Source organism: Saccostrea cucullata, unplaced genomic scaffold (assembly GCF_032062105.1).
Source record: "Saccostrea cucullata isolate Sc308-1 unplaced genomic scaffold, CSIRO_AGI_Scuc_v1 ctg852, whole genome shotgun sequence".
NCBI lineage: Eukaryota > Metazoa > Mollusca > Bivalvia > Ostreida > Ostreidae > Saccostrea > Saccostrea cuccullata.
Window position 1 is genome coordinate 347,765 of NW_026930368.1, and position 21,120 is coordinate 368,884.

At 31.4% G+C, this 21,120-nt stretch overlaps 3 protein-coding genes across 6 annotated transcripts in view; 2 read left to right on the forward strand and 1 right to left on the reverse strand.

Annotated features, from left to right (window-relative positions):
- LOC134283883 (uncharacterized) overlaps positions 1 to 1,976 on the reverse strand; it is a 28,447-nt gene extending 26,471 nt beyond the window's left edge. Inside the window, exons 1-5 of one of the 2 annotated variants that reach the window (XM_062766408.1) lie at positions 1,859 to 1,976; positions 1,177 to 1,287; positions 880 to 1,008; positions 654 to 675; positions 426 to 544 (exon numbers count right to left, since the gene is read on the reverse strand). In XM_062766408.1, the coding sequence (XP_062622392.1) occupies positions 538 to 544; positions 654 to 675; positions 880 to 1,008; positions 1,177 to 1,287; positions 1,859 to 1,904 (315 nt within the window). In that variant the 5' untranslated portion in view covers positions 1,905 to 1,976 and the 3' untranslated portion in view covers positions 426 to 537. Of the gene's footprint in view, positions 1 to 425; positions 545 to 653; positions 676 to 879; positions 1,009 to 1,176; positions 1,288 to 1,858 lie in introns of those variants that run through there. The other variant, XM_062766407.1, reaches the window with a different exon arrangement.
- A 2,328-nt stretch (positions 1,977 to 4,304) lies between these two features.
- Positions 4,305 to 6,480, forward strand: LOC134283866 (ryncolin-4-like). 2 transcript variants are annotated; one of them, XM_062766380.1, is made up of 5 exons: positions 4,305 to 4,449; positions 5,045 to 5,187; positions 5,386 to 5,485; positions 5,641 to 5,805; positions 6,123 to 6,480. In XM_062766380.1, exons 2-5 carry the CDS (start codon positions 5,161 to 5,163, stop codon positions 6,359 to 6,361), a joined length of 531 nt encoding a protein of 176 aa, XP_062622364.1. In that variant the 5' UTR covers positions 4,305 to 4,449; positions 5,045 to 5,160; the 3' UTR covers positions 6,362 to 6,480. The 2 variants fall into 2 exon arrangements, with proteins under 2 accessions (XP_062622364.1, XP_062622365.1); XM_062766381.1 differs by lacking the exon at positions 4,305 to 4,449 and having other exon boundaries at positions 5,004 to 5,187.
- Positions 6,481 to 9,385: 2,905 nt separating this feature from the next.
- LOC134283868 (uncharacterized) lies at positions 9,386 to 15,697 on the forward strand. 2 transcript variants are annotated; one of them, XM_062766383.1, is made up of 7 exons: positions 9,386 to 9,569; positions 10,910 to 11,239; positions 12,776 to 13,066; positions 13,689 to 13,868; positions 14,872 to 14,896; positions 15,022 to 15,092; positions 15,292 to 15,697. In XM_062766383.1, exons 1-7 carry the CDS (start codon positions 9,512 to 9,514, stop codon positions 15,306 to 15,308), a joined length of 972 nt encoding a protein of 323 aa, XP_062622367.1. In that variant the 5' UTR covers positions 9,386 to 9,511; the 3' UTR covers positions 15,309 to 15,697. The 2 variants fall into 2 exon arrangements, with proteins under 2 accessions (XP_062622367.1, XP_062622366.1); XM_062766382.1 differs by having other exon boundaries at positions 9,387 to 9,569; positions 15,019 to 15,092.
- The last annotated feature ends 5,423 nt before the right edge of the window (positions 15,698 to 21,120 follow it).

Here is a 21,120-nt window from a genome sequence, read left to right on the forward strand (position 1 = left end):
TTGTACTGTTTAATCGACTTTCGTATTTTTTTTAGCGAAAATATTTCTTGTACTAAATATATCTTTGATCTTATTTTCTTAAGACCATGAGACACATTAAAATATATATCATGTTGTTCTAGGGTACAAGATATACAAGCACCTGCAAGATACTGTAAACCAATTTTTATTCGCGTGCAAGAAATATCCGCGAGTTCCGCGACCTCCTTTAACTCGCGAATAATAATCGCCGCGAACCATTAGTTTTGCTAAGGATTTGAAGAGAATGTTTTCCTCGGTCGCGGAAATTAATCGTCGCGGTTTAATTTTAGACTGACAAATCGCGAATAAAAGATGACGCGGATAATAGTTGGTTTACAGTATACAATGCAAAAAACCATATAGGTAACGGACAACGGTCACACATTAATACATGCATTATTAAATATTTATTTAATGTACACGTATACAGATAACGTTTCAGGATAAATATTTTTAATAGGCAAGATTTCGTTCAACTGACACTGACACAGAATATGTGTATTATCCAATTACAATTCACTTGCTGTTCCTAAAGATAAAAAAACATAACATGGTTAAATAACTTATTCATATGAAAATTGCACTTTTAAAAAATGAATTTAAAAAATCAACTTTCATAAGAGAATTCCAACTTACCTTGTGTATTATTGTGTGCTAAAAATATACATAAAAAAAATTACATAATTCTTTCTTGTCTTTTACGTAACTTAACCTACTGCTGACGAAATGTGGGTTGCAAAAGGGAGACGCATTGCTTGTGCAAAGGCTGCTTAAAAAAGTCCAACGTGAAGTGGTGACCAAGATTATGGAGTTCAAGACTGTTTTTGAAGTTAGAAGTGTGGTAATTGTAGTACTCACGAGAACAAAATCCACAATACGCCGGACAATTCAGTCTCATTACGTCTTGAAGATGAGGATCCGAACAATATGCTTTCGCAACTATACTACAATTACTCGCCATGTCCACACAGTTCGGAAGATGTAGATCTTAAAAATAAGATCTTGAAAAATGTTTGGTACTGTTTAAAAGTTTCTAAAAGAGGGATTTGGAGAAAGCCTTTTTATATTTCTTTTACATGTTTGTGATATTGAAAAGATATATAATAATAAAATAATAATTTTAATAATAAAGTAAGTGAATTTGTTTTTACTGACAAGGACAGACCCCACAGTAATGTAAACAGTATTGCCTAGTAAAGGAATTCCAGACATATCCCTCGCATCCAAGCTTTCCACAGTCCGCCATTTTGTCCACACAAAGACAATCTTTTAAATAAACAATACGTAACTTACGTAATTTGAAAGAAAGAAATTATATTCAAACGAAAAAAAAAATAATGTCATGCAAGCATTCAATGTCTCTTATTCTATATCAAAATCAATCAGAATTAAGAAATCGCGAATATATGTTGCATTGTGTTTTTTCTGGATTTAGGGGAATATTTACACATATTGCAATAGTCCAAGTTCAATGACCCTTTTTGACGCATAATTTCAATGAAATATGAAACGCATATATGAAAGATATCGAGATAACGAATAGAATTCAAACTCTTTCTAGTCCTTTAGGCAATACAAATTAAATTATTGAGTAAAGCAAACTTGGTCTCTAAAACATGAGAAATTGAACAGGTGCCATGGAGAAGTGAGCATCCCCTGCGGACCGGTCCCACCTGCTGTTTGCTCCTTGTCCTGATCGGGAAATCGCATCAAAATGAAAAGTAAATTTCTCAATCTTCTACTCCGAGTATAAAGTATCTTAAAGTTCTCGAGAATTCATCCATGGCATTTTTAAGGACTTTATTAGAATAAAATAATGGGAAAAAAATTTACTTACCAACAGTGAAGACATATGCAATTAATAATGCTAGAAGCATATACATGATCTCTGGAAAATAAAATTTTCAACCAGTATTATCTCCCTCTTTAATCGTTGATATTCTTTAGGGTTAAAAGTTAGTTCTATAGAGGCACGGTCATTATCAAGATTTCTGTAGAACACATATCGACGTTATCTGTACAGATGATTTATGTGTATTCATTGGCATTAAACCTGCGTACTACAATAAAATACATTAAACTTATAGATTTAAACAATTAAACGTCAACAAAAGTGTTACTTTTCAGAGACAATATCGAATACTGGGAAAATTTTTCTATAAAAGTTATTTAACTTAATGTGTGATGGTTAATTGATCATGACAAATCAATAAAATCATGCAAGAAAGCTAAGAGTAGATGGCTTAATTAAAGAGTTCGATTAAAGAATTCGAAGTTAAGTCAAATTCTCTTGAGAAAAATTATTCTTATCATATTATTTAACGTAAAATCCAACTCTAGCATCTTAGAGGATTTCGTATTCCTTAAGCTATCCCGTAGTACTATTTTTCTGAAATATTTTTCTATTTTAAAGTTACTTTATATCAACGATAAAAAGTAAGCAATTAATCTAATTGACGCATATCGTGTTGATTGAATAGTTTAGATATTGTTTTATGATTAGAATATTAAACATAAAATATTATACATATTAACGGTGAATCTGACGAACCGTTATCAATCTCATAAATATTGCGAAGAATACAAATCGTGAACAGGACAAAACACAAACTCTTGAAAACAATGGAGAAGAAATCAGGTGCCAGTGAAGAGAAAACTTCCCCTGTCGACAGGTCACACCCACCATGAGCTCTTTGTATTATCTCAACAAGAAAACTTAATCCGGTTAACCTCAGAATATGTTTTTTGACAATTGAATCAATTGGTAGACATAAACGCCACACGTAAGAGACTGTGGAATAATCTTACACGTGTGCAGAAAAGATAAAATTATTCAATTTGTCGCATTAAGTTGTTAGTTGACAATTAACTTATATTGACAATAAAATATTCAATAATGAAGCAGGGTGTAGAATCTGTGGTGTCCTTTATTTTTAATTCATGAAGATATATCGAACTGACATATAAATGAACTTGAATTTTTTTTTATTTTTTATTGATAAAGCGTCGTTGACATATCGAATATGTTCAATATATAATTCGTTAAAATGTAGTTTACACATACAATGACAGTCTAATCAAACTTTCAGATGTTCTTAATAGTAAAATTTCTAATCATTAAGAAAGATATATTTTTTCCCCAAGGACGGCATATTATAGGCTGCGAAAAAAAATGACCGAGCGTCTAAACTTTTGAAAAAGGTTTTCCGTTTCTTAAATCAGATTAGAATTAATTATCAAAAGTAAGACGTTATCGTAAGGTCTTGAGTTCGAATCTCAGCCGCGGCAGACTTCAGTCGAAAGAATAGATAGCAACTGCTCCTTTGCCACGCGCTTGGTACATTGAAGTAAAAGTTGCGGACCCTTCGGATAAGACTTCAAAAACCAAGGCCCCTTGTCTCGGCAATTATTTCTCACTGCTCAATGACCATGAGTATCGAGTAAACGTCAAAATCTGAAGCCCTGATGGTGACGTCTCTAAATGAGTAAAAAATTCTCGAATAGGACGTAAAACGACATACAATCAATCAACCAAACGTAAGATTTTTAAACACAATAAATACAAGCGTTGTAGAGCTTTTCACTGATATTCTTTTCATGTCATGTTAAAGTTTGCAGAGATATTATATTTCATTTTAATGCGATATTGATTTTGTACAAGTTTAAATACGTTATATATATATGGGACAGTTTTATTCTATTTTACTGAGTGAATACAACAGAAGCAATGACTTTGTTCTTTTTCCTGATATGCGGAATTTTTTTATCCTTGTCTGGTGCTAATGTTCCCAAGGCTCACATTCTTATTAAAGGTAAGTCACATTTTAAATAGAGAACATGTATTGCAAATTTGATGAATCATAAAATATTAAATATGTATCCAATTAAATTACAAAAAGTCCCCCATGCATCTTTCACTTGTTTTTAACTAAATCGATAACATTTCAATCCCTGTCAAATTAAATAAAGTATAAAGATTTTATGCAATACTATCATTTATACCTTGCAAACACTTCAATTTAACAAGAAATTTAACAATGAGACCAGATAAAAAAAAAAATCTCGTTCGGAAATATTACATGAAAATAGAAATGTGTACAAATACAGGTATTAAATGTAAAGTCTTCTAAAAAAAAATGATACAGCATAAACTTACTTCCGATAAAAATACACTGTGTCATTTCTTTTAATGAAAAAAACTACAATTTTACTTAATTTAACAGAAAATTGAAATATGATATATAATCATGTGAAAATATTTTTTTATTGTAGGCCATATGAAAGAATCTTTGAAAAAACTACCTTGGAAATGGACCCATAAGAAAACATCGTATAAAGTGAATTCCCCTCTAACTATTGGTGTGGACGTTGTTTCTAGTTACAAAGTCAGCGCAAAAGCAGTTGGTGTTGAAGGAATCTTTAATACAAGTGAGTATTTTATACATTCTATGTATACATTTTTTACATAAATTCTTTAAAAAATCTTTTTTTCATGATGAAATGATTAAAAACCAATGCTTGTTCTCTGTGAATTTGTATTTTTAATAATAAAAAAGAAACAATTTACCTGATTATAATAACATTGGAAATATTAATTTTTTCTTAGAAACTCATCGAAACTTCCTCTATATTTTTCTGTGCCATTTATATTTAAAGTAATGTATGAATATATTTTCTCTCTGAACAAACCAATCTGATTAAAATTAGACCCTTTGATCCGCTAACACAAGATCACTATATACTTGTGTGCAGCGATCTATGTGAGCGGATCAAAGGATCTAATTTTAATCAGATTGTGGACAAACAAGCTTGCATATGAGCAATACTTTCTGGCATCAGGCTATAAATGTAGACATTTAAATATTGTAAACAGTTCGTTTGGAATCCTTCAACTCCATGGAAAAAGACAAAAAAAATGGTTCAAACTACGTTGTGTATGTCCTTAAGTTTCATTTTGTTTATCTTGCTATAACCTTATAGAATTTCTTATTATATTTAAGTGTATTTTTTTAATTTATTTTAGGTCACTTCATACCGCATGATTGTGATTATATTAAGAGTTTCACTGTGTGAAAGGGTCATGACGCAGTATACACTATTTACCCCGACGGCAAGACAAAGAAGAGAGTATTCTGTGACATGACGACAGAAGGAGGGGGTTGGACGGTATTGTGATCAATTTAATTACGAAAAATCGATTTTCTATTTTGATATAATCTATAAAAATATACCCAATTCGCAACAGATCATTCCATCTATTTTTCTGGCTAGTCTTAAGATTCATATACACTATTGTAAGTGTTCATATCCTCTACTCTACAGCAAAAATAATTTTTTATGAAAATAATATTTTGCAAACAAAAGGTTATTCAGCGACGAATACATACGGGAACTACAAATTTTTACAGAAGATGGAAAGACTATAAGACAGGCTTTGGCCAAGCAGGATCGGATTATTGGTTAGGTAAGTTACAACCTTAATTTATGCATGCCTGTTCGTAACAGAGGCCTTATGTACCAAATACAAAGAATTGTTTAAAATTTGCATAATGAAACTTGACAAGTTGATACATATCATCATACATTTTTAATGTACATAAATGTATTTGCATCTGAAAGGCAACGATGCAATTCACTCTCTGTCCTCCCCTTCAACACAAGAACTGTTGGTAGAACTAGAAGACTTTTCCGGAGCTAAAGCATTTGCCAGATACTCCAAGTTTGCCATTGATGATGAGAAAAACAAGTACAAATTGTCAATCAGCGGATATAGTGGAAATGCAGGTTTAAAAACTAACAGAGTGACTTTCTCATTTAAATTTTATCTTGTTTTATTTTTTTTAAAAACTTTTTTTTGCCCACACTTGAAACGAAAAAAAAAAGCAAAAAGTAAAATAAACAACTGGACATTTGTTTTGTTTGAAAAAATTGAAGAAAATTAGATCTGAAGTTTATGCAGACAGAGAGACCTATTTGTTGTTAATCTGTAGGCCTATGCTCTAATGATATTTTACAAATCTTTTTAATTGAAAACAAGTCTTTTTTTTCTTATTCTTAATCTAAACTTTCAAAATTTGATCTTTTAAATATTACTTACATAGGTGATGGATTAAAATATCATAACGGACAGTTCTTTGCTACAAAGGACAGACCTGGCTCTACAAATTGCCCTATCACTTACCAAGGTGCCTGGTGGTATTATAGTAACTGCTATAAGTCAAATCTCAACGGTCCTTACCACAAGGCAGCCTCCAACACATACAAAGCAATTGTGTGGATTCCATGGAAAGACAAAACAGCCTTGAAATCAACACGGATGATGATTCGTCCAAAGAAATAACTAATTTACTACCTTTCGAGAAAATGTCTAAGCAAATCCTAAATTCATTTTCCTGTAAAGGTTCTTATTTATTCTAATAAATTCAATAAATTCTTCTTAAAGCATTATTTTGAATTTACTTCATCAAGTATAAAATAATATAACATATAAACAACATTAGATGAAAAAAATATGAAGGCTTCTACTGATCATTTTTCTCAAATTCTGAAATATCTTCTACATAACGGAACAAAAGGCCAGTGTGCCACAACGCTCACCCGACGACACGAACAATAAAGATTGTCAACTTTTCGGGACGATCTACCCCTTCCTCGGGACAAAAAAACTTATAAAGAAACAGAAAACATCTAGTGCTATGTACTTTTAAATATTTACACTAAATATTTAGAATGTTCAATTTTAAGTTTATAAACAATTGTAAAGAAAGAAATCCGGAGCTCCAGGAAATGTGTCCTGTCCTTCGGGTCTGACCAGTTTGTATACATAATGTATATATGTTATTTGAAACCCATGTACCAATCTTGGTTTGGGTGAATACTAGTAAAATGAACATGAGCTACATGATAAAACGAAACTAAAACAGATGATATGGAAGGTCAATTTTAAATTGGATATTTTATGGTTTATATATTATATACATATTCTCATTTTTTTCCGTTTTAGGTGCCTAGGCACATATTTGAACCTTATATTTTCTCAAATATGCATTTTCACAAAGTTTAACTTTATCTCTGTTTTTAAGAAAAATAGCAATTTTGATGTATAAAGGCTTTCTTTAACCCCAAGTTTTACGGAAGAAAATGCAACTAAAACAATCCGTCTTTCCAATAAGTTTTTCCAATAAGGGAATTGACGCGGTTAATATAAGAAATATTCTTAATCACAATGGGTTCAGTCTTGCATTCAACCATATTTCAAGTTAAAGACTACTCCTTGTATTTCCTACAAATATGCATAGACTATTGCTTCCAAACTTTGTAATTACAAAGAAACTCACATGACTTGGATATCTTGTATCTAAACATAATCCTCCACTGTCTTCATATTCTTCTTCACCCTGTAACTCAAGTCCTGTTGGACACGTTATTATAGGTGACGTAAATATAGCTAATAGTGAGGACCTTAGATCACTTATTTTAAAAGGTCCTGTATATAGGGAACCCCGATCCTTCAACTGGCATCGGAATTTCATAAATCTTATTGATCTATTGAAGATTACGCCAGGCGATGGGCCAGATATGAAAAAGAAGACGTTGACACTTGTGAGAATGGTTTAAATGTATCAAATCCATGTTAATATGAAAATCATCTATCTTTCTGTATTCAATAATTCAGAAGTGAAAAAAGAATTAGATTACATTATCAATATGTACTGGTCCCTGCTGACAAATCAGGTAACAACACTGTCTTTGTTTATGAGGCTCATTGTATAAATTGTATTTTAGAAGAACTTGGCTTCATTCTATAAGTGGTAATTCAACTTATACTCATAGTTCCCTTTCTAAAGAAGAAATTCATTGAAACCACATGTCAGTTTTAAATATTTTTAAGATCCCTAAGAACCAAAATGAATTTGAACGTCCATATCTATACTGAATTCCGAAACCTCATAATAATCCTTACAAACAAAGATACACTGTAGTGTGTTCGAGTGAGTGCTCAACCAAGGATCTTTCTTTACTTCTCACTTAGATATTAACAGTAGTGTAAGAGAAACTTCAAGAGTACTGTGCAACTATATATTCAGGAAGTGGTTTAAACCTTGTCAGCAAATACAATATATCATTGAGTCAAATGCTGACTGACGTTTTTCATGCTAATTGCTAGTAAATTATTTATACACTGAATTGACGTCGGATTTTTTCGGTAATTCCCGATCATAACAAGGAGCACACGGCGGGTGTGACCGGTTTCCATGGCAGGGGATGTTCACTTCTCTGTGGCACCTGATTCCGCCTATGATGTTTTGGAGGTCCGTATTTGCTCTGCTCCTATTTCGTATTGTATTGGACTTTTAATCTTGAATACTGTTCGTTATCTCCATATATTTCATTCTAGTTAAGTTTTAAATAAAGTAAAAAAAATAATGTATTGCAACACTAATTATTTTTTTAACAAAATCATCCGGGGGATCCATTCTGTACGAAAATCAAAGTGCGTATATAGCATCGGGGGCGGGGGGATAACGTGCTTCATTTGTAATTAGACAGTTTTCCTTATGCCAAGCAGAAACGTATCAATTTATGCTTTAGGTTTCTATGATTTACAAAGATTAGTTATTTTATGCAATAACTTGGTTTTTGAAAAATCCTCTGGTAAAAAATTATGCAGGTTCCCTTTATCACGGGTATTTTTTTCCATAGGAAATGCATTGAGAATTGTTAAATCATTGATTTGGCGAGATTTTATACGCAAGAACATAGTCTACGTATGGATGATTTCTAAGATGAGGTAGGTTATTGAGTCGTAATTTCGCAATATTTTTGGTCAAAACAATGACCATGTCAACAAATACAATTTATCATTAGGTCTTATCGTAAATCTGAATTGTCTACAATTTTTGCCTGTTGTTTTTCGATCATAACAAGGGGCTATGGCGGAGTGACCAGTTGGCAGGAGATGCTCACTCCTCCATGGCATCTGATTCTACCTCTTGTTTAAGAGGCCCACTGTTCTTCTGTTGATTTGCATTGTATAAACGGACTTTTGAACTTGAACACTATTCGTAATCTCCATATATTTCATTTTTTAAATCTTCGCCGAAACATGGCTGAAATATTGCCGTTAACTGCTGCGACTGGGGTTTAAAAGTCGCGCTAAAATTTATTTTACGAATATGCTTTACTCGCGTTTGGTCAATATTATAATGACCTATGAAATAACTTCATACAAGCATTGCCTTACTAGAGATTATCATATATTCTAGCCGTATATTGCGACGATGGTAGCTCGAGGAAGGAAAAGTCACTATCTATGTTTACATTTTAAGTTAACGAGGAGCGGCCAACGAGGATGGGACGCAGGTCTCTTGATTATTGTACGTTGTTTCAACAAATCAAATAAAAGTTCGTTTCTTCCTGCATAAATAGCACAAGTTTTTCTTTATGAGTTGAAATATCATTTCAATAATATCAGTATTATTTCCACAAGATGATTCACCTCGAGTTAATATGGATCTGTTGGATCTCTTCTACAGTAATGCCTGACAGTAAGTTTACTGTTAATCAACCTCCTTTCAATGTATCATTGATATTGATAATAATTTCAATATTTGAGTGTGCTATAATTATATATTTCAGTCTTGTGTATGTCTAGTAGGAGTTCTATAACTCAGTATTTTTACACACATGAAAAGAAAGATAACTTAGAGAAATCGATGATTGCAATTCATCTAAAACATGAATTTGAAAAGTTTCACGTAATTATACCTAGATCGGTAGGAAATTCGGTAGACTTAAACTTTTAATTCATTTTTACATGTTCTACTCAATCTGATACTTCTGAAAATTATTTGTTTTTTTTAGATAAAGGGTCTTTATTTAGATATAGATAATTCTGATTGGGTCATTAAAACATTTTTTAATAGTAAGTTACTTAATCGGATTTGTGATACATTAGTTAGAGTTGTTGAAACAATTAAATACATTCTGTAAACAAAAATTTTGAACTTTCCGGGTGGCAGTAAATACAAAATTTACAACATGAGCAAATTAAAAATTCACCAGTTCAATTAAAATTTTGAAATGTCTGTATTGTTCTTGATGTATTATTGCTCAGAGTAACTTTCTATCACGTCTTGAAGTATTTTAAAGATTTTTTTTTCGGTTGAATATGTTTGATGGTCTATTAAGCCATGGGCACAGTTTGAAAAATCATTTTTTTTAATCATTTTTTTTTTAAATTCAATTGCAAATGTGCAAAATCAGTATCAACATCACATAATAAAGTCTTATTTGTGGCTTATTTAAATTCAGTTTCATGGCTTTCATAATGTTAGCAAATGTACTGCCATGAATATTTCTTCTTCAGTATTGTTTATCATCTGCACTTAAAACGTTGGAGATATACGTATTTTGATGATGTATGATATGTTAAAGAAGAAGCTAACTTTAACTTTAAGCGTCGACATCCTCTTCACTTGAGTAATTGTTTTTGCAAACGTCACCACTACGTCCAAAATATATCCACAATGCAGGAAAATATTGTACAGAAATCATGGGTATCAAAGAAAAAATAACGTTTTTCAAAAAAAGCAATTTGGTTAACTTTGATGCAAGAATATGATTTACTTCCTTGCTACTTGTAAAGCCAGATTCAGATAACTTATACATGTATGTACATGTACAAACATGAACCCTTTCATTTCTTGCAATTACCAATGGGAGAAAAGGATATCTTTCCCCTAAAACTCTCATAATTTTGTCATGTGCATTTGCAGTAGAAATGAAAGCCGTTTTTTAAAAATCAATAAAAGATAAACTACACACAAAGTCTTCCCTTTACCTTAACCATAAACTTAAAACAGTATAAGTTTTTGTCACATTGCAGCTATCCCATCATCACCTCCGAGTCTAAATCCATATTGGGGCATGCAAATAAATTCCTACACTGACAATTTTGTCAAGCATGTCTATGAGGGCGCTTTAATAAAATTTCGGTGTAGCGTATACCCCTTGGGAGAACCTCCAATCACGTGGACATGGTATTGTGGGGAAGAACAGATGACCAATGTAACATTTTCAAGCTCAAATACTTGCATGAATTTTACGGCGACTAGGAATCATGACGGGAAATCTTGCTATTGTAGAGCGAAATCACGCTCAACTGTTTTATTTTACGACTACCCATCAAGTTCTCGTTATGTGGTTCTTGTTTATTGTAAGTATGCGTTTACATTATATTTTTATTAATTTCTTGATTTAATGGCAAGTAAATCCTTAATGCAGCAAAAAAAAAAAATCACTTTTAACAACTGGTACGTTGTTTTCTTGGTAAAACCGCAAAGTAGCAATTAATCCCAAATTTTCTTATGGAATTGGTGTTGCAGGGTTCTATATAAGGATGCATATTTGCCAGTCTTGAATGTTCATGTTTTTGCTGAAGTCAGTAGCATTAACCCAATCTTAGTTACTGATTTTGCTTGGTTACATTGTGTTACCATGGCAACCATAAAAGTTATTTATAGAATAATATCGCTTATACTTAAATACTTAAGGTCAATCATTTTCATCGTTTTTCTTAAGTTGTTGATTGAGATGAGCATGTACATGTACCACATACCATTATTGAATAGTGAGCGTTTTTCAGCATATTTCAGCATTTTAAATGTCTTCCAAATGTACCTTGGTTATCACTTACTTAGAGATATATTCTAAACAGTTTCTTTACAGTATATGTGGGAACAAGGTGACATGTTTTTGTGAGAATTGTTGGTTTGCTTTTCCTAGTCTTTATTAAGGCTCAGTAGAGATATAAAGTAGCTGAACATCTCAATTTTTCATTTTTTTCCGGCTGTTATCATGGCAACCGAGACACTATGCAACAAAATTTTATTTGACGTATGTTTTTGGTGTCAAGTACTAAGAATGGGTGAAGTTTCGTTAAAATCGGTGACCATGCGTGGCAACGAAGTTTAAGTGGTTACATAGAATGGCTCTTAATAAATAATTATAAGCATTTCTCCATGCTTGGTTTTCTTATTTGAAGATGATTTTGTTATAACAGGGTCAATCTGTGCCCCAAACTTGAAGTTACGCAAATAAAAAAGATCCCCTTTCCATATAAATATGCTTCATATAAATATGTTACCTTCATGTCTTATTTTTATTATGCTGGATTGGCTTGTGTTAAATAAACTTGAAATGTAAAATTTATCCATTGATCATTTTTTGAAAAATCTGACAGTTATTCCTTATATTTACATGCTTTGATATCCGCCAATCCACGGGCTCCAAGCCTGCTTCTCTCTAGGTGTTGTCCCGCAATATACGTGGTTTTTTTTGGAACCGCGCCAAAACATTTAGGAAATAAATTACATTTACAATTAACTTGATATCCTGGAAATTAATATTGAGTTTGTATCTCATATATTTTATTTTAAACTTGATATGTTTTAATTATAAATCAAGGAAGAACCTTAAAGATATTTTTTTAAATTTTTAAACATGTTGCATGCTTTAAGAAATACTATACTTGGAATATTTTTTTTAATTTTATTTTTTGCTAATACTCATCATAAAAATTACGCTTTTATGCACATAAAGATTTATTGAGTACCAATTTACGTGGACATGGAGCTTTGTTTAGAAATTTGGTTATATATTTCAAATGAAAATCATAACTTTTTTACATCACTGTGTATGGAGCATGAAATTTTTAAATAGATTTTAGTGACTAAATGTTGACTTTTTTAAGATTCACCTCGGACACGACCAAGGATCTATCCTGTGTCTCCTACAACTGTAGGGAGCGGTGAGTACATTACCATGAAGTGTAATCTCACAACACTTGGATATCCACAAATATCATGGAGATGGATATGTGACGATCTGCCTCCCCTGAATGGAGTAGACCTAGGAACAGAGACTTACTTAGAAATCAAAGTTAATGCACGACATAATGGGATGGCTTGCAGATGTAGAGGAATATCTTCCTCTATCTATGTATACGATGAACTTTCAGATCCAGTCACAATCTTTCTTTACTGTAAGAATTACAAAATAATAAAATTTATAATTTTGTGCGTCTTTAAAAGTGATTCTAGCTAACAATTTGATTATGATGTATTTTACAAATGATTTTTTGAATCAGGTTTTTTTTTATTTTGACAGATGTTTGAAATATTATGCATAACAGCACTTTTATGTCGCAAAAATGCATTTCTTTTTCCCAGACATCTAATCTGAAGCTAGAAAAAGATCTCTTAAATATGTGCAAATTTCATTGTTCATATTCATAAAATTTCCCAACGAATACCTTATGAGAATATTCAATTTTTTTTTAGATATACATATTGTAAAATCACATATTTTCAAACGGTCAAATGTTCGTGGTTTGAGGAAAATATATTAGTTCATGGGGATTTGATATCGTGGTTGAAGAATTTTTCAGTGGTAATATATTTGAAAAATTGCATTTCGTGGTGGACATAAATTCTTGGGTCTCTTCATACCTGGAAAACCACGAAAATTAGTGATTTCACAGTATTTTATATCAGTTGAATTAGGATAAAAATATTGCTTTTTTCGTCTTCCTAGACATACGCTATTATTCTACATGACAATGTAAATCAATAACTTTAACTCTGCATCATATTCTTTACTTAAAGTCCAGACAGCATCACAAGAAATAACCTCAGAAGCTGGACTTGCTAAAGAATGTATACCAGCTACGGCTTTTGGAACAACGACTGGGTTACTGTCAGCTATTGTCATTGCTTTAAGCTCTGTCCTCCTGATACAGTATATTAGAAAAAAGAAAGGAAACGTTTGTTCTTGTGGACATTCTGGTGAGCCATTCAATACAGCCTAAATTAAAAAGTAGAACAAAAATACGTGCACGCTTCTTTATAAATTACATCAATAATACTGTAGATCACTTAATTTTCGCGACACCTTATTTTCGCGAGATAGTAGTTGACTTTTGATTAACGAAACAAAATTTTCACGAATTGTGGTTATTGCTCTATATAATCTTAAGAAATGCTATTATACGCGAGAATTAATTTTTGGCGAGCACACTGTCTCGCGTAATTACGCGAAAATAAAGTTCTCGCGAATAAAAAGTGATTTACAGTATTCAGATAACGAGATTCACTTTGTGCGATAACCAGTGAATCATGAAAGCTACATTTTATTTTTATGCCCCCGGATCGAGAGATCCCGGTGGTATATTGTTTTTGTCCTGTCTGTCTGATTATCTGTTTGTTTGTTTGTCTCTCTGTCTGTCTGTGGTCAACATTAATCTAGCCAATAACTATTGATTGGGTGGGGCTATGGCTTCACATTTCACAGGTATGTTTCTTTTAACGAAGCCCTTCTTTGAATACCACCGAATTTAACCACTTGACCTTGGAGTTTGACCTATTTTTACAAAAAAATACCACACTTTAACCTTGGCCATAACTTTTGAACAATTAGAGCTAGGGCATTTATACATCACATGTGTATTCATTGTGACAAGATCTTTCAACTAGTTTAAATATTTTTGACCCTTTGACCTTAACCTAAGAGTTTGACCCACTTTTCAAAAACTTTAACCTTAGTCAAAACTTTTGAACAGTTAGAACTAGGGCTTTCATATTTCACAGGTGTGTTCCTTGTAACAAGACCTTTCTTTGGGTACCAATACTCTTGACCTTTTGACCTTGTCCTTTGGAAGTTTGACATGCATTTTAGAGAACTCAACCCTCACCATAATGAGGGCATCGGTGTTTCATGTACACATCATGTCACACAGTAACACAAGTACACTTAAACTCTATTCATAATTAAATTTATATGCTATTTCAGAAAAAAACGAAGAGGAAAAAGCAAGGTATAACTTTTAAATAAAAAAAAATATTTGCTTTTATTTATTTCAGCAGTATTTATAAATGAAATTTATCATTTGGAAGATTATTGCCTTGAATTCTTTTTTATAATCTTCGTCATTTATAGCAGTAACAACAAAAGTCACCAGAACCCTATTTATACTAATGAGGAGTCCTACGAAATACTTCAAGTTAACAAAGGTAAACCATACAAGAATGTGTAAAATTTTAATCTATTTAAACTCTAACAGATTAATTAAAAGTGTTGTAGCTACATTATTATACAGATTTGTCTTTAGAATATACTTCTAGTTCTACTCGGGCATTGAATTTGTAGGGAAAAAATATATTTATTGCAATGCATGCAGACACAAAGTACTTTGATGATTTTCTATTTCAGACAGTTTACATATATAAATCAATAGTTTAACAAATTGCTAAGCGGAACTTAAAAAGATTGAAATTGGATTTATGGTACTGAACAACAAGTCTACTAGTCTTGTTATACCAATACATCCTAAAAGACAATGATTTAATCATGTTTGTGTATTCTGCTTTATCTTCCATATCATTTTCATTACTCTCGAATGTTATCAGGTTTATATAGTTCAAAGTTGATAAAAACGGGTGTTGTAGAAATTCTTGATTATTCCGTATAAAAAGAAAATCATAACCTTCGAGGCATAATGACAATTCATAAAACGGGAATGTAATTATCAACAAAAAACAATAATTTTTTTTACGGTAATGTCTATCATTTTATCGATTACAACAAAATCTTGGCGACCTCTTGGACTTTAAGAATGTAGGAGATTCCCTATTCAAATCACAAAAAATGTCATGCTTTGCTACATGTATATAATTTATTTATAAATACTTATATATTTCATATTATTTTAAAAAATCAATAAATATGATTCAAATGTGGATATAATGAACAGTTTGAATTATAAATGTATATTTGACGGTGTATACCATTGTATTTACAGTGTAACGTGAAAGGTGAAGAAAATAAACAGCGATCAATCTTAAATTTCAAGTTGACAAAACGAATTGTGAAGAATTCAAAAGCAAAGACCATTAGAAGCGTCAAAGATGCGATCAGGTGTTTAGGAGGTGTAAGCATTCAAAAATTAAACAAAGCTTAAAAACGTTATCTGTGTTTGAAATTGTGCGTATTGCTTGTATCCGTTACACTTTTACGGAAAATGATATAATCCCACTTGATTCATATTTGAAAGAAATTTGTTATGGAATTCATATTTCTAACTGATGTTTGATAAATATGCTACATGTAACAGGTTAACTCAACATTAAGCTTCTCATATGTCATAAAACTCCAGTTTAATGATAAAAGTTCTTATATTACTTTTTATATTGAAAAAATTAAACTTATGCATAAAATACCATTTGTTTGTTTGTTTGTTTTTTTTTTATCAATGATCACAATTATATATTGGTGGAATATATCAAGAAGAAAGACTGGAAAATTACAACCATTCATCAATTTACATCAATGTTTATCATTTTATAAACATTTCATGGAGTTCTTCCGTTTGAAATGCATTGTGGTCAGAATTACTACCAAACCCCAGCTCAAGACTTCATTAACAATACAAATTATGGAGCAGAACAAATTTAACCAAGTTCACTGCTGATCTGTCCCCATACAAAATAACGGTGTCAAGCCTTTCTTAACCGAATCCTTCATCAACCAGCACGTTTATCTTGAAACATCAAAGCTCATGTTTCCTAGTCATGCATAAATTTCAAACAAAACACACGAAAATGTCATACAGCTAATGTTCAATTTTCTATTGAAAACCTGTTTGTTTTAAGTCAAATAAAACACATATTCCGATCCTTAAATGGTGGCTCTCCTTTTGAATCCTAGATTCTCATCAACTCATTCTCGGGCAGATGTGAGAAGAGCTTAGGGCTAAATCAATGAATAACCCTTCACTTATTCATTGTTAAAACTTCAAGGAATATGGCTAATTATGGGTAAGATGTGCTTTGCATTTTAACTGTTTTATATTTATGTTATTTCATTTATTTTAGTTGGTTGAAATCTACCATTTCAGAGACTCACCGCTGTTGTTGGAAAATTCAATGACCCATTAGACTTGTTCCCTCTGAAGCTTGATTTTGTTGTAGGTAATTTTAGCTTTGATGGGCTGCCATATTAACAAAAGCAGCAGACGTTATTTCGAAGGGTACATTGATTTGGTTCATTTCGAATTAGTTAAGGAGATAAAAAAGAGTATTTAAGCTTAAAAGATAATTAAATATTCCGGTATATAAATTTGAAGCTGAGCAAACAGTGTCCTTACAAAAGGATGATTTTTGATCTCCTTGTTTTATCAACTTGTTAATTATAGTTTTAAAAAATGATGAAATAAGATTTTTAAAAATTTAACATTTTTTAAAGTCACTATGATATTCAAAAGAACCACACATCTTTTAAAGATTGTATGGCAAATAGGTACAGCAACTGGAAAAGTGATGAGCCAGATATGTATGCAAAAGTACTTAGTGACTTGTAGGTTATATAAAAATATTCCTCAAGCATTTTTCATTCAACAGAATGGCAAGGTAATCCAAAACATTTTCTTTTATACTCCTTACCAGACGACAAGATTCAAACATGTTTTTTTAAAATATTAAAAGGCGCATTCCATTACGTTACGTCACCGATGCATGGGTTACCAAGCTTTGCTCTGTTTACGACTTTACCATAATTAAACTTCCTTTATTTGCAGTAATCAAACGACGCAGTTTACCCGGAAATATTTATACTTTGAAAGACATGAGTGATTTCAAAGTTTATTGGATCTTGAGTATATTTTCTGTTGTATCTTCAGATAGTAAGTTTAAATTTGAATTTGTTTTTGAAACATCTAGACTGGGTTTTATAACTGTACACATCTGATTAACTATTTGGAATGTCTCTTTATTGAAGGTCAGATTCTTTTAAATAGCGAACTCCCAGTATTAAACAACATAAATTATCGTCCCATTTATCCATTTATAAACAATACATTCTGATATGTATGTCATACGCTTCATAATACATACCATGTTGACAGAAAATATAAAAGAAAAATAAACAAGTTTCACGGTGCACATATTGTCGATCAGGAGTTGAACAAGTGTACGATAAGCATTTCAAAAAGGACAATTCTTTTCATATTGTTTGAAAAGTTTGAATACCCTCAATATGCTTTGTTAAAAGCTTAAATCAGAGAGTTTTAAATTGTTATATACTGTACTAAAAATCAGCCTACAAAAAAGATAACTGTTATTAATAGCGCATACATTTATCGTTTTCCGCCTCTTCTACTCTTCTACTTATTAAGCAATAATAATTAAAAGCAAAAATGTAAAATGCATCTCTGTTTCGAAATAACTTTTATCTATATTAGATGTAGATGTCCTTCTCTAATAACCTATTACAGCTAATTTTAAGTTTGATTGCACAGACGATAAAAAAAGATCAAAATTGCCATTTCCCTCAGGCCAAACCTTTCTTTTTAATAAAAGTTTTCATATACATTATTGTAATCGTTATCCATCTTTTGAAGTAGAATTAAAGGAGTTAGGTAGAAGAAGCTTATTTCCAGAACTTCTCATACATTTTACACTGTAGCATTATCATCTTTTGGAATAAAATTAAAAATACACATATCCTGTAGTAATGCTTTAAAGCATTGAAATTATAAAAATAAACCATAGAGGCCATTAGGGGTCGAAAAACTACTTTTTTCTACGAGAACCTGGTGTCCAGAAATCTTCTTTTATTTTATATGTATAAACTTATCTTTTGGAGTATGATCGATTTCGCAATGTTTTAGAATTTATTTATTTTTTATGCACAGAAGGACAGTTCGATGTGTAAAAGAATTTTATTTTATTTTCCCTAATCCTATTTTTACATTATTCAATGGCTAAACCACCATTTAGAATATGAATGTTGTACTCTGTAGATGAGACTTTTCATTTATCTTTTATCCAAGAAGCCAAGCACAGACTAAAATCTTTTATACATAAAAAGCGTCTTTCCAACATTCCTTTTAAAACAGAATGTATGCTGCATTATTTTTTATGTATATAATTTTGGATTGGATTTATTATTTGAATTACTAATTTCAGAGTATAATGAATGCATGAAATATAAAGATAATAAATAGTAATTACTGGTATGCTAAAAAATTCATTTAAACAATACAAATTAGAAGCAACATAAACACAGAGCTTTAAAAACATCAGAAGCAGGATCAGAAGCCATGGAGGTGCAATTATATAAATAATGGTCTAACATGAAAAACGTCAGTCAGCATGACATAATGATAGACTGTACTTACTCAAAAGATCATTGTATCGACTACAGAACTTGCAAAATATTGACTTTAAAAGAGACTGTTGTTATTCTTGTTTCATCAACTTGTTTGTTAATATCTTGCCTCGCTACAGAAATTGTTTGCATGTAGATCATGTTCTTGTGTATCTAGTTAACAGGAGACATAAATCCCATGTGAAAGTGATTAGGTTATATTTGCTACATAAGTAAGGGAAGTTGACAATAGAAAAACTAAAGTTAACACGTTTTGTTATTAGTTCGCCATTAAAGTGTTTCTCCTAATTGTAAAATATCCAAATTTGAAACAAATATCAAGTTTTGTGGCAGCTTATTTCAACTTGACCTGAATGCATCATGTCGACATATGAGTGATGGAAACCATTGCTACTTTATATATAATACGTCCTCAATATATTTAAATGTCGAGTTGATGGCCACCAGAAATAAGTTTTTTTCTGATTTAAGGTTTTAAATACATTCTGCTTTATGTGAATATAAAAATAGGTCTTCTTATAAAGAGGTGCAAAGTGTCATTTTTGAGCTTCAACATAGGGCAGCATAACTTTAACACCAAGAAAATTTTTAAATGATAAAGAAGTAAACGAATGTTTAATTTGGCTACAAACAATTTTTTGAAAAAAAAAACATTTGAATTATATTAACTTTAAATCAAATTGCAGATAATTCTATCTGTATTAAAAACTACAAAAGTGTACAACGTACTAAAAGCTCTTCCGTTAAAAGATAGATGATAGTTCTAGAATTAATATGCAAAAAAATTGTTAAATGCTATGTATCGAATACACTTATTTATGACTTGCTTAAGTAATATATTTTCTTTAAAAATGGTTTTATTTATTAGAATGTTTGTTATATTGCAGCTATCCCATCATCAATCCCCAGTATACACCCCTACTACGGCATGCAAGTTGATTCTTACAGTAATAGATACACAAGACATATTTATGAGGGCGATTTCATGAAATTCGAATGTTATGTGTCTTCACTTGGAGATCCACCGATTACATGGTCGTGGTATTGTGGAGAAGAGGTGATGAAAAATGTAACATTTTCAGGCACTTATACTTACATGAATTTCACTGCACTATGGAATTATGACAAAAAACCTTGCTATTGCAGAGCAAAATCACGTTCTACTGTTTTATTCTACGACGAAACCTCTCGGTATCGATACCAGATGCGTGTATATCGTAAGGAAAGAATTTGTATAAATCGTTATCATTTTGAAATATCTTTCTTCGCAATTTTTTTTACTGAAATTTCTTTTCTTCGAAAATTGTAGTATATGTATGTGTATTTAAACGTTAAAAATTCTAAACTGTAATACCCTGTTCACATTGAGAGTTTAATTCGAATTAAACGTAAGTTTACTGCGAATTAGCTTCGCTTAGCGTTCATACAGATAATTTAATGCGAATTAGTTTAATTCGAATTAATTTACTACGCATTAAATTACTTCGCATTAACTCCGTGTGAACGCAAAGCGAAGCTAATTCGAATTAAATTTTGACGCATGCGTAAGGCCAGATTTAAGTCACAGGACACATGCTAGTGATTAGATATAGGTGTCTGTGCTATATTTGGTTCGAAACTCAAGGAATATTATGTTAATCACTAAATGTATACCTGTAGCCACTATGATTATGATATCAAATCGATGGCTCTGCTTACATGACGTGATTTACAAACGACGTCATAATAGCCTTACTGTAGCAGAAAAATTTTGATTCGCATTAGTTTACTTCGCATTAGCTGTCGTGTGAACTCAATTCAATTCGCATTATTTTAATTCGCATTAGTTTACTTCGCATTAATTTACTGCGAATTAAACTCTCCGTGTGAACAGGT

Bases quoted from the DNA above. Each gene is read 5' to 3' on its own strand.
- LOC134283868 (XM_062766382.1), top strand. From the start codon at position 9,512: ATGATTCACCTCGAGTTAATATGGATCTGTTGGATCTCTTCTACAGTA. The intron at 9,570-10,909 runs GTAAGTTTACTG...GTCACATTGCAG, and splicing joins TTCTACAGTAATGCCTGACA to CTATCCCATCATCACCTCCG. The intron at 13,067-13,688 runs GTAAGAATTACA...CTTTACTTAAAG, and splicing joins AGTCACAATCTTTCTTTACT to TCCAGACAGCATCACAAGAA.
- LOC134283866 (XM_062766380.1), top strand. From the start codon at position 5,161: ATGACGACAGAAGGAGGGGGTTGGACG. The intron at 5,188-5,385 runs GTATTGTGATCA...TGCAAACAAAAG, and splicing joins CAGAAGGAGGGGGTTGGACG to GTTATTCAGCGACGAATACA. The intron at 5,486-5,640 runs GTAAGTTACAAC...TGCATCTGAAAG, and splicing joins AGGATCGGATTATTGGTTAG to GCAACGATGCAATTCACTCT.